Source organism: Solanum stenotomum, chromosome 9 (genome assembly GCF_019186545.1).
Source record: "Solanum stenotomum isolate F172 chromosome 9, ASM1918654v1, whole genome shotgun sequence".
Classification (NCBI taxonomy): domain Eukaryota; kingdom Viridiplantae; phylum Streptophyta; class Magnoliopsida; order Solanales; family Solanaceae; genus Solanum; species Solanum stenotomum.
This window is the reverse complement of record NC_064290.1, coordinates 53,649,761-53,663,082: the sequence shown is the minus strand read 5'-3', so window position 1 is coordinate 53,663,082 and position 13,322 is coordinate 53,649,761. Positions and strand designations below refer to the sequence as shown.

Here is a 13,322-nt window from a genome sequence, read left to right as displayed (position 1 = left end):
GGGCTCAAACTCCCTTGAGCCGGAGGACCACGAGAATTTCTCATGCTTGCAGTGGCACCAGGACGCAAGCCCAAGGTCTTTTCTGCTTCAGAATGAATCTCCGTGATGGTTTTTGCTTTCACCTGTGCAAAAAGGAAAGAATATTAAACCATAAGAGAGTACTCTAGGGAATGAACAGGCAACAAATCCAAGATAGAAAGAATGAATAAGGTGTCACCTCTTCCCGCCTAGGGATCCAGCTATTGGAACGTAAGTCCAGCACATTACGAACCATAAACCGCAGTCGGGGAGCCAACTGGGGGTTCGTTGATAGTTCCTTCAACCGATTAAAGTACATATCGTTGATGCGCCTTGATTTTTGGTTCTCATCAAGCTGCTTGCCAATGGTGTTGAAGAACTGACAGATGGCTTCAACGTTCTCTTCTTCCGGACAGCTTGTGGGATCTTGTCCTAATAGTTCCTGTTAACAAATCAGTAATTACATTCCAGTTTAATGCATTAAAGACAGCAATCAGTATGGAACAAAAAGACATGAGCAAAAGGAAACAATTACCAACCTGAACAATGTGGTGAACAATCTTTTCAGGGACCATCTTTTGCTTCAAAAGCTCGCCAATAAGCTTAATATTGCCAAGAGTCCGCAATTTGATCAACCTTTCTTTGTCCTTGCGTTCTGACTCCTGATCAGTGGCTGTCATTTGCCTCGCCTCTTCTCGCAGCTTGTGAGCACCTTCAAATGCCTCCTGACAGATATTCAACAGAAGGCGCTTGAACGTAATCTCTTTGCCACCAGGTTCATCAGAGGGAAATGGAGGCAGCTTTTCATTAAGATCAGAACACAGTTGGGCATACATCGGGCAAAATGTTGGTTCCAACACAGCTTTGTCAAATATCAAGGAAATAACACCCTAAAAATGAAGATAGAACACATTAAATTTCCAAGGTAAGGAAAAATTTGAGGTGAACAAAAGCACAACTAAAAAAGAGGTATGCCAGAGAAAGGAAGACAGACCTTTAGAATGTCTGCACTTGTTATCCCTGAATCTATCAGTTGACCTTTGAGGAGATCAAACTTCTCTGGAGTCAGCTTGTTGAGGATACTGTAATCAATATTAATTAAGATCAATGAGTTAAGATTAATCCATACGTTCAACTAATGCCACATGTAGTAGTCTCATGTGCAAGTGAAAACATATCAAAAGGAAGTTTTGTATTGCGCAGGTAGAGATATACAGACATCTAACAGAATACAATAAAGCAGCGAATAGGGGAAATCAAGAGATGGACAGGGAGACAGAGAGATAATGAACAACAGTTACGCATATATATTTTGACAAAATGCATATCTATTACAGAGAAAAAATTACCCCTTCACAGTCTTCAAGACACGAGCTTCGTCAGAAAGATTGCCTCTTCGAACTGACCATGGCAGCTCAGCTTTGACAAGTGTAGGAGCAGGTCCTCCCTAATTCACAGATAAAAATAAAGGTTTCTGAGATCAAGAACTGAAAATAGCTTCATATCAGATATAAGTGTGCTTTGAAAATCATAACAACAATGCCCTTTGCTATAACAGAGAAAAAATGGAAATAAATTACGTGAAGAAAAATAGACATCTCCTCTGATAAACTAGCTGCCTTTCAGAACTATCATCATAATTGAATGATCAAACGATATCGCTAAAACCCCTTACACCTAATTTTAAATTACTACAGCCCAATTACTGGAGTTCCTGATCCACCACTAAATTTTTGCAAGGTACTGTATAATGATTAACTTAACAACTTCTCTTCATTTCTCAACTCTCATTTTCAGTTGGGACTGAAGAATGTGTTGAAAAGGTGTCTTAGCAAAACTGCCAGATTGTTTTCCTAGCAGAGGTTTCTTAAGGTAGATACTGGATGTGTTCTGGATATACTACATAAGGAATTGCTTAAGAATTACCCCTTGGTTGGGAGATATTTGAGTTCTTGCGAACTGTGAGTTAAGCTGTTCTTGCTTGCCACCAAATTCTCTGTTTTCTCGTAGAGTGTCCCATGATCTGTCCTCTGTGGGGGCAGAAAATTGTGATGACTTGCTACGCCAGTCACGGCTATCTGGCTCAGAATAACGAGTCTGAGATTGGACCTGCACCTGCAGACAAATAAATGAGACAACTTGTGGCAACAGAAATTCATCGTGTAAGTAACAATAAAGTACAGCACTCCCTTTCTGTTCACTCTGTGCAGGAGCAGTCATGTTGTGAGTGGGTGGGGTTCCTGACATCACAAAAATCATAAAGGGGAAGGAAATACAACTATCTTGACAGATACTCACATTGGTGTCTGCACGACTTCGACTGCCATCTTCACCAAACAATTCAGATTCAACTTCTTGTTTGATTCGAAGGATATCATCAGAAATGGCAACCACCTAGACACAAACAATCAACCCAATGAAAAACCGTAAGAAGGAAGAAATTAAGGTTGCCATATACATATGCCAAAACTTTAAGATACCACTCTTACCTCCCTCAGTTGCAGCAGCTGATCTCGAGTATACCTAACACGCTCACGGCCCTCAAAACGTGAGTCTCCAGTCTACAAATATAAAAGGATAGTCAAGACACATATCACAAAGGAGTTCTTAAAATTGAATCTCAACAATGAAAGAAAGGCATTCAAGAACACTTGCACACTTGAGATGTCCAAATAAAGAGAGTTGGTCATCAGAAGCTACATTAAGATCCAATTTAAAGAAGTGTTTACTACTCTCTGAGTTGCACCAGTTTTATTAGAGAAAAACATGCAACCAACTGATAACGAGCTCATATGAACAGCATAGCTTCTTGGAACTTCTTCTAACAAGTAACACTTAATGGGAATTTCAATGTTAGTAGGGTCTTTATGAGCAACACAATACTCCTTGGTTGCCCACCTAAAGCCTACCAATTGTTCTCCGTCCATATTTACAGCAGAAACACATTCTTAAGTGAGCTGCCAAGAATTAGGACATAAAAGGCAAAAATAACGGCAGAAATACTACATACTGATGCATGGATATTTCTATGCTACCGACAAGCCCTAATTCTGCAACTTAAAAGAACCAGGTGGACTACACATTCTTAAACAAAAATTAACCCCATTAAGGTCCGGCTTGCATGCAGCTCAACTAGTTCCACAAGATACATGCCACCTCCCACCAACAACAGGTACCAGGCAACTCTATAACGCTAGGACAAATAGGAAGAAATCACCTAGTGTTTTTTGTCTCGGTTGGGTTTGAACATGAGACTTCATGGTTCTCACCCACTTCATTGACATCTAGGTCACAGCCTCGGATGCTAAAAACTCAATTTTTAATCATTCTTCCAACAAAAAAACCATAAAAAACAAGAGACACAGCTAACATTAGCAATTAGGCATAGCACAAGCTACACAGACCAATAACAGATTATAAAATCAAAGATTAACCCAAAAAAACTCAATCTTTAATCATTCTTCCAATAAACAGACCCCTAAAAGAACAAAAGACACAACTAACATTACCAATAAGATTTAACACAAGCTACACAAACCAATAAATCAAAGATTAACCAATAAACAGACCCCTAAAAGCACAAAAGGCACAACCAACATTACCAATAAGACTTAACACAAGCTACACAAACCAAAAAATTCAAAGATTAACCAATAAAACTCAATCTTTACTCATTCTTCCAATAAACAGACCCCTAAAAGAACAAAAGACACTACTAACATTACCAATAAGACTTAAACACAAGCTACACAAACCAATAACAGATATCAAAAATCCAAAATTAACCCAAAGAAACTCAATATTTACTCATCCTTCCAATAAACAGACCCATAAAAAGAACAAAAGACACAACCAACATTGGCAATAGACTCTCTAACAGATTGACAAACCCAATATTAACCAAAACAGAAACCAACAACAGCTAAAAAAACACCCAATTCAAAGCCAAACACCCAAATAGAACCAAAATACTCAGATCTGAACAAAAGGGTATAAAAATTCAACCTTGAAAGATGAAATAGATGAAGAACCGCCATGTGGACGAAGCAAAGGGAGATCTGAATTAGTCGAGGAAGGTTCAAAGCGAGGGCCAAGCACTCTGCTTCCACCACCTCTGTTACCACCACCTGGTCTCAAACTTAACACGGTCTGATCAGCCTGCATAATACCTTAACTCAATTTCTCCACCGTCCGATCAATTCGAACAAAAAAAGAATCCAAATCTCTCAAAAAACACCCAAATCAAGAGAACCCCAGATACAAATAATATGTATCTAACACAATGAAGAAATACCCAGATAGAATTATGTATATATATATAGGGGTGGTGACCTTTTTAGAGAGAGAAAGGGAGAATTTTTTTTAGAGAGAGAGAGTATTTCCTCTCTCTGCTAGGGAGAAGGAATGAAGAGGAGAGGTGAGGCCGTTTATGAGAAGGAGAAGAGGAGAAAGAGGGAAAGGAAACCCTTTTTTGGGATAGGTTTGGGAGTTTGAGATTTGTGTGAGGGTATTTTTGGTATATTAATTCTTTTTACTATGTATATTAGGAATTATTTGGGTGCATTTTTAGGAAATACATGCCCTTTTTGACTATTTTACCCTTGGGCTATGGTTCAAAGTTTTGCTTTTGGGCCAATGAAAGTTTTTTTGACACATTTATGTCATGAACACTATTTTTGGGAAGTAAAAGTAATTAAATTTTTGGAAAAAAAAAAAAGTAGTAAGTATTTAGTATTCAAACTTGGATTTCGGCTAATAAGTAAATAATTTAATTTGGAGAGTGTAAATTTAGATATTTTAATTTGATATTAACTAATAATTAAATGTTACAATTTGTCTCTGCTTTGGCTCGTGGATACTTGATACTGACGTGGTACATTAATTTTGAAGGTATTTAGATGACCATTTTGTAGATTGGAGTGTTTAACTTACATAATACAGATACGTTAAGGTGTTTACATGTTCATAGTCGAAGTTTGAGTGTTTACTTATCCGTTGAAGTCAAATTTAAGACTTGTTTATATGTTTTTTTGGGCAAGTAAATTCTATTTACCAAGTAAACGTTACAAATCAAGAAAAATCAGCATGTATGGACATAAGTTGCATCCTTGCTAAAGCCTAACTCTCATATCTAACTAGCTACACCATATGGATACATATTCAAAACATGTTAGCAAGTAGATATCGATTGTCTCTCTCATGCGTCTCCTGAATAATATGTTTAATAAGTGAACTTGCTAGTTGCTTCTTCTGCTTAAATATCATGTTAATATGTTCCAACCATAAGCAATACATTGTGCTAGCCATTGTCAATTTATACACAAGTATTGTGCTACGTTTACCCTTCGTATACTTGATTGTCTTGTGAACCTCAGCTATCCAGTTCATTATGCCTTTATTAATACCTTGCCGAGTTAATATTTTACTTCACACTTCTACGACATATGCATATTGAAAGAACATGTGGTTGAGATCCTCATTCATCTGCTGACATAGAGGATATATAGGAGACTGTATCACACCTCGTTTTAGTCAATCTATCTTTATGTGCAAGCCTTTCATATACTGCTAGCTAGGTACAAAATGAACAGTCATTTAGGAGCTCTCACGTATTCATCCACACCAGTGATCTCCACTCTACCTTCTCCATTGCACCTTTCATCTGCGTATTTTCCAAATGGAGTACTTTTCTATGACTCTTATACATGTCTCAATACGTATAGTCAGCCTCTATTGTAAATGTTGGGCAGCTTTCAGAATTCTTTGTACCACCCAAGAAGCTTGCTTGACTTGTATGTTAGATATGCATTTTCATTAACTAATGAAGGCAAAAACTAGTCTTTCTAATAATTTCAAATAAACGGTGAGAACGATATAATGTAGTTAAAAAATCTATTTTTCGACGTGTAAATTGAACTTCAAATAACTTATAAGTTGAGGTAACGTAATATACGTACATGCATGCATGTTTTAACATAATATTGAAAAATTATATTATACAAAAAAAATGTTGTATAGTATTTATTTTGATCAAAGATAAGTTATAACATTCTCAGTTATTAGTTATTTGTATCATTAATAATTTTTAATACAATGATTTTGACTCTTGAAGTCACAAATAAATACGACTAAAACGATATAATGATTTTTAAAAAAAATACATGTGTAAGTTGAACTTCAAAAGACTTACTTAAGGTAAAGATGGACATGTTTTAACATGATATTGAAAAAAAAAAATTATTAAAAGAATTTGTATAACCTTTGTTTTAGCCAAGATAAATATTAATACTTTTGATATAAAAATTAGGGATAAGGGTCTGAAAATACCTCAACTTTGGTCGGATTTGCTGTTGCGATACTAAACTTTCATGAGGACCTATTACCTCCCTAGACTATTTAATATCATATTTTTTACCCCCTGAACTATTTAATAGTGTATTTTAAAGGTATATCTGTGCCCACGAGGACACATTACTATTTATAATTTTGTATTATTTTTTTATGTCCATGTGGACAAATATATATGTTTAAAATACAGTATTAAATAGTCTAGGGAGGTAGTAGGTCCTCATGAAAGTTTAGTATCGCAATAACAAATTCGACCAAAGTTGAGGTATTTTTCAAACCCTTATCCCTAAAAATTATGATACTTGAAATCACAAGTACAACAAAAAGTGCAATAATATAAATAGGGTTAGATATTATTTTATATCGTTAACTTCTAAGATCATGACACTTGAAATCATAAAGTAAAATGATACGACAGTATAACTAATGTTAAAGATTGTTATCACAACTCACAGGTGTAAAACAAAGTTTAGATGACTTGTTTAAAGTAACATGATGATTCATATGTTTTAACATAACTAATTTCTCGACACGTGTGTTACACGTATATTTTGAGTTAGTTATTATACAACAACAACATGACAATGAATTGCTGAATCTATACTTAGGAATAGAAATATTTTAGAGTGAAAAATGAAAAATATACCCCGAACTATCGTAAATGGTATGCAGATACCCTTCGTCATACTTTTGAGACATTGGTGCCCCTGTCGTTTAAAAACTAGAGCAAATATACCTTTTATACTAACAGACATACACGTGTCATAATCTTATCCATCGACCCTACATTTATTTAAATATCGGATCGACGGATAAGATTGTGCAACGTGTCCCTATTTAGTCTTCCGTTAGAGTGAAGGGCATATATGCTCTAGTTTTTGGACGATAGGGGCACCAATGTCTCAAAAGTATGACAGAGGGTATCAGCATACCATTTACGATAGTTCAAGGGTATATTTATCATTTTTCCCTACTTTAAAAAAGGCATGATTCATTAAGTAAAAAACGCTAACTAAATAGTTAAAAATACCAAAGACCATATAGCTTAATTGACTACAAGTCAAATAAGCTAAAAACCTCTTTAAACCATTCTAATAAGGTAAGTAATAATGATTTCAATATTCTTTCCTAAATTATTTATTTATTTATATTATACCTTCTAAATTCCTAAATAAATATTGTACTTCAAATCACACGTTATAAAACGATGACCAGCAATACAAACACAACTTCATAAGGGTGTAAACTTATTATTACTATTCTAAAAAGAGATTATCTCCTTAGAAAATCATATATGATAATAAATACTATACATTACTATACATGATAAATACTAAACATAGTAAATACAATTAATTACTATTATGTAATTAACATAAACAAGATCAAACAAAAGAACTAAAAATAAGTGACAAACACACAAGAATAATAAATTTACACACACACACAACAAACTAAAGTTGATACAAGACAAACATATATTATTATTATTACAAGAAACTAAAAATCAACTTACAAACACAAATAGCATAAACATATTCATTATTACAACAAGAAACTAAAAACCAACTTCTAAAGTCCAAACATATAAACATTCTTTACACACCTAAAAACAAGATCAAACATAACTACCAAAAAAAAAAGTTGAAACAAACAAACATCAAACTATTTCAATCTATTGCAACATCTAATCAACTTCTTCAATCTTAGGTCCCATACCGGGCCCAGTAGTGGTACCACCACCGGGCATTTGATCATCGTCCATCGGACCACCACCACCGCCATCACCACCGCCTTGATACATTTTTGCAATTATAGGATTACTTATCCCTTCAAGTTCCTTCAACTTGTCTTCAAGTTCATCAACTTCAGCCAATTGGTTCTTATCAAGCCACTCAATAGTTTCTTGCACACTAGTTTCAATCTTTTCTTTATCCTCAACACTCAATTTACTTGCAATTTTCTCATCTTTTATTGTATTCCTCATATTATATGCATAATTCTCAAGTCCATTTTTTGCTTCAACTTTCTTTTTCACTTCTTCATCTTCAGATTTATACCTCTCAGCATCTCTTACCATTCTATCAATTTCATCTTTACTCAATCTCCCTTTGTCATTTGTAATTGTAATCTTGTTCTTCACCCCTGCAGTCTTGTCCTCCGCGGTCACGTTTAGTATCCCATTCGCGTCTATATCAAACGTGACATTGATTTGCGGAACCCCTCTTGGTGCTGGAGGGATACCAGAGAGTTCAAATTTCCCAAGAAGATTGTTATCTCTTGTTCTTGCTCTTTCACCTTCATACACTTGGATTAGTACACCTGGTTGACTATCCGAATAAGTCGAAAAAATCTGTTCTTTTTTCGTTGGGATCGTCGTGTTTCGTGGTATTAAAGTTGTCATAACACCACCAGCAGTTTCAAGTCCAAGACTCAATGGTGTAACATCAAGTAAAAGCAAATCTTGAACTTTTTCATCACCTTCACCAGTCAAGATAGCTGCTTGAACTGCCGCCCCATACGCGACTGCCTCGTCTGGATTTATGCTCTTGCAAAGCTCCTTCCCATTGAAAAAGTCCTGCAATAGTTGTTGAACTTTCGGTATCCGAGTCGATCCGCCAACAAGAACAACTTCGTGAATTTGAGATTTATCAACTTTAGCATCCCTTAAACACTTCTCAACAGGCTCCATACACTTCATAAACATATCCATACACAATTCCTCGAATCTAGCTCGAGTAATCGTAGCATAAAAATCAATCCCTTCAAACAACGAATCAACTTCAATAGTCGTTTGAGTCGTGGACGACAAAGTCCTCTTCGCCCTCTCACACGCGGTCCTCAATCTCCTCAATGCTCTAGCATTTCCACTCAAATCCTTCTTATGTTTCCTTCTAAACTCCGTCACGAAATGATTCACTAACCTATTATCAAAATCCTCACCACCTAAATGTGTATCCCCTGCAGTTGCTTTAACTTCAAATATCCCTTCTTCAATAGTCAAAATCGACACATCAAACGTTCCGCCTCCCAAATCGAAAACGAGTACATTTTGTTCACCTCTTCTTGAAGCCTTTTTATCTAAACCATAAGCAATAGCAGCAGCAGTAGGCTCATTTATAATTCTTAAAACATTCATACCAGAAATAGCACCAGCATCTTTAGTTGCTTGTCTTTGTGAATCATTGAAGTAAGCAGGCACCGTTACGACCGCGTTTTTCACTTTGAATCCTAAGAAAGACTCTGCTGTTTCTCTCATTTTGACTAACACCATGGATGAAATCTCCTCAGCTGAAAATTGCTTCTTTTCACCTTTGTAAGTTACCTCGATCATAGGTTTGTCACCTGGACCTGAATAAACCTGTCGATAAAAACACAATTATTATCGTTGAAAAACAAAGTAGATGTTCTTCAAGCTTAGATGAGGATATCGTGAGATCAAATCAAATCACATTGCGATAGGAACTTCACCCATACAAAAACTCTTTGACTTCTTCCCTTAAGAAGAAGAACAATCGACTCAAACAACTCTAAATTAGTTGAATCCAAAATCCTTTTGACAAAAATAAAAATACCCTCTTTTGTAAAAAATAATACCACTATTTATCTACAGAATAAATCATGTGATGTACGAGTGAGGTCTAAAGAGAATATGTGAGGTCAGAAGGTTATTTTCTCTAGACCCTCAAACCCCAAAAAATCATTTTTTCGATTATAAAAAACTATAGAAATTAAAGCACCAACAACAAAAATGATAAAGATAGCCAAAAGTAAACGAATATTATGATAGTATAAACACTACTACCTACACTAAATAACAAGATATATAGTAAAATAATAATAATATTGTATAACACAATTAGTTGCACCAAAAGATAATAACCATTTATCTTTTATCAATTTCAAGTTATAGTCACTAATTAACATGACAAAAATCACTTCAATGTTACAAACCAACTACCACATACCCCATATAATCTTATATGTCTATACACCAAATCTAGAGGTGGATCTCAGAATTAAGAGTTTGGGTTCTAAATTTCATTTTTTAATTTCCTTTTAAAAGAAGAGAGGGGTTCAAACCCACCCAAATATTTTCACGATCACTTCTTCACCACTGAAGCATCAATCAATTTTGTTAAGAATTCACAAGTTAATGTATAAATATATTTATTTAATTTTTTTATACAAATATAAAATCTACCAAAAAAGCTACTGAGTTCATCTGAACCCAGAAACCCACTAGCTCCACCTCTATATGCAAACCTTACTTTTTATCTCACAATCTACGAAAAACAATACAAAACCTCATAAAAAAATCAATCACTTTAATATTACTATAACTTTAACAAACTAAAATCTACATATAACACACAAACAAAATACCTTAAAAGGCCACAACTTCATATCACTTTGAACAGATGGATCACTAAATCTTCTACCAATTAATCTTTTAGCATCAAAAACAGTATTATGTGGATTCATAGCAACTTGATTCTTAGCTGCATCACCAATCAAACGTTCAGTATCAGTAAAAGCAACATAAGAAGGTGTTGTTCTATTTCCTTGATCATTTGGTATTATTTCAACTCTATCATTTACCCAAACACCAACACAACTATAAGTTGTACCTAAATCTATTCCTATCCCTTTTCCCTCTTTACTACTAGTAGTAGACATTTTTTTTTTTAAGATTCTTTTTTGGGTATGTTGGAAAATTGGTTTAGTATGTGTGTATGTTGTAAAGTTTGTATTTGGGATGTGTATATATATACAAGTTTGAGGAAGAATGGAGATGGTTCTAGATTTTATAAAATTGTTTTAGTTAACTGATTAAATTAAAAATATTCGATAATGATATAATAGGTATATAATTTATTATATCGATTAAAGACGGTAAAATAGTAAATCTGTCAAGTTATTTATGTGAAGGTTTTAAAGGAGTTTTTATTTTAATAATGTATATTTATGTTATTTAATTTATTTATTATTTTTTAAAATTGTTTTTGATAATTTTTAATTTACTTTTCACGTAATATATTTATGATCAGAAAATTTTACATGTTCTTTAAAAAAAAAAAAAAAACTTTGTATCAAAATAAAATGGAAGAACAAATTGAAACGAAGAGGATAATAAATTGATACTAAGTAGTTCTAACTTTGAAAATACATGTCTAGACAATTTAATATTCTAACTTACAAAATGATCGTTTAGATATCTCTTAAATTTTTATATCACGTCAACATTACGTGTTTACGAGACATATGTCGATGGGATAGGTGGTGATTATCTTAAATTTGAGCAGCGGTGGACGGTGACGTATGGCGGAGTGAGGTGTCAAGAAAATTGATGAGTTGTTGAATATGATGAACTTACACGTAGCTATTTTGTAAGTTTTGTGAAGTACTTTGAAGTTGTATTTTTTGTCAGGTTGTAAAATGGGTTATTGGGCTATTTTTTGGGCCTAGAAATTGTGCAAGTAGAACTTGGGTTTGATTTCACTGAGCCCAATTGAGTGTGAATTAGACCTTCTGCAGCCCAACTGCAATATAGCCGCAGGAAAGATCGAGTGAATCTATGTATTATTTTAGAGAGAAGTATTGAAAAACACTTCTGAATTTTGCACAAATTATTAGTTTTATCTTACGAACTATTAACACCCTTAAACACACTCATTTACTTGACTAACTAAATTTAGATTATACTCACGATTTGCCACGTGATATAGCAAGTAGTCTCAAACTCTTGTAGAAGCATTAGACTCTTAATGGAAAGTCGAGAGAAGTGTTGAAAACACTCCTAAACTTGGCGAGAATTTATGGGTGTATTTTACTCATGTTGCAATATCGAGGGTGTATTTAAATTTAGTTAGTTAAGTAAATGGATGTTTTTAAGGCTGTCAATAATTCATGAATGATACTAATAATGTGTGTTGAGTTTAGAAGTATTTTCAATACTTCTCTCTATCATTTTATGCAAATATTAATTATTCATATATTAGTTATATATCTATTAGCTATCCTGCATAAAATAATAATAGTTTCTCTCATAACTTATACATGTATTAGTTATGCGGGTTTCTATTTTTTTAAACAATCAAAATATGGGCATTGCCCATTTATTAAACTAAACCAGTCATACAAATAATTGTATACATAAATAACTTATTTCATATCTATTACAGAATGTCGTATAAGTTATACAAACATTAATACTTGAATAACTTGTTTCTTATCTAGCTACCAACAGACCCCTTAATGTTTAGCAAACAAGACAAAGCACACTATTATTGGTGCAAATTACATTTTTAGTTAGAAAAAAAAAATTATTTTAGATACTTGTATTTGATAAGATATATACATGTATTTTAAATACACATGAATTAAATTAGATGTAATTTATTCAAAACGCGATTCACATGTATCTATTATTGGCCTCTCTCCTTCTCTCCTTCTCTCCTTCTCCCCTTCCTCTCCTTATATGTATTTGTATTTCACAATTAGAGTACATATATATGTGTTTTCAGTACCAATGTATACATCAATTTCATCCAATATATTCGATATCAACTATCTAATGTGAATATAATGTATTTAGAACAAACTGAAATCGTATATCTTATATATTCATGTATACATACATGTATTTGGTATCAAAATGTGTATTGATGCATTTATCAATTGCCTTTTAGTGCCGTCACCACCGAGCTTAAAAAGGGTCGAAAGAGAGCGAGAGAGAGAGAGAGGACGGGGTGGGGGTAGTAGAAAGAGGGGAAAGCGTGGAGGGAGAGAACGAGGAGAGGAGTGCGAACGAAAGATTATGTAATTATAATATATAATGAGATTCAATAGATATGATAGAGATATTTGTCTTATTAGGTTACTTTTTCTTTAGTATTTGACAGGGTACAAGTAAGTTCATAATAATTAAAATAAAAAGTTCACACACCTAATAA

At 33.9% G+C, this 13,322-nt stretch overlaps 2 protein-coding genes and 1 non-coding gene across 3 annotated transcripts in view; all 3 read right to left on the bottom strand.

The window, feature by feature from the left end:
* The window catches only part of LOC125877661 (eukaryotic translation initiation factor-like), an 80,484-nt gene extending 76,068 nt beyond the window's left edge, over positions 1-4,416 (bottom strand). Inside the window, exons 1-9 of the mRNA XM_049558889.1 lie at positions 4,024-4,416; positions 2,508-2,579; positions 2,317-2,412; positions 1,945-2,133; positions 1,368-1,465; positions 1,013-1,100; positions 558-908; positions 218-460; positions 5-122 (exon numbers count right to left, since the gene is read on the bottom strand). Of these exons, the coding sequence (XP_049414846.1) occupies positions 5-122; positions 218-460; positions 558-908; positions 1,013-1,100; positions 1,368-1,465; positions 1,945-2,133; positions 2,317-2,412; positions 2,508-2,579; positions 4,024-4,182 (1,414 nt within the window). The 5' untranslated portion in view covers positions 4,183-4,416. The remainder of the gene's footprint in view (positions 1-4; positions 123-217; positions 461-557; positions 909-1,012; positions 1,101-1,367; positions 1,466-1,944; positions 2,134-2,316; positions 2,413-2,507; positions 2,580-4,023) is intronic.
* On the bottom strand, positions 2,867-2,971 carry LOC125878048 (small nucleolar RNA snoR103). The gene has a single exon (XR_007447673.1). It is a non-coding gene; the product is annotated as a small nucleolar RNA snoR103 (small nucleolar RNA).
* A 3,457-nt stretch (positions 4,417-7,873) lies between the features above and the next one.
* On the bottom strand, positions 7,874-11,046 carry LOC125876540 (heat shock 70 kDa protein-like). The gene is made up of 2 exons (XM_049557751.1): positions 10,753-11,046; positions 7,874-9,727 (listed from the first exon to the last, which is right to left on the bottom strand). Exons 1-2 carry the CDS (start codon positions 11,044-11,046, stop codon positions 8,054-8,056), a joined length of 1,968 nt encoding a protein of 655 aa, XP_049413708.1. The 3' UTR covers positions 7,874-8,053.
* Between the last annotated feature and the right edge of the window lie 2,276 nt (positions 11,047-13,322).

What these genes read in the sequence shown, in the direction of transcription:
- LOC125876540 (XM_049557751.1), bottom strand. Translation starts at nt 11,046, where the DNA reads ATGTCTACTACTAGTAGTAAAGAGGGAAAAGGGATAGGAATAGATTTA. An exon ending in TGAAGTTGTGGCCTTTTAAG is followed by an intron (nt 9,728 to 10,752) that starts GTATTTTGTTTG and finishes TTTTATCGACAG; the next exon opens with GTTTATTCAGGTCCAGGTGA.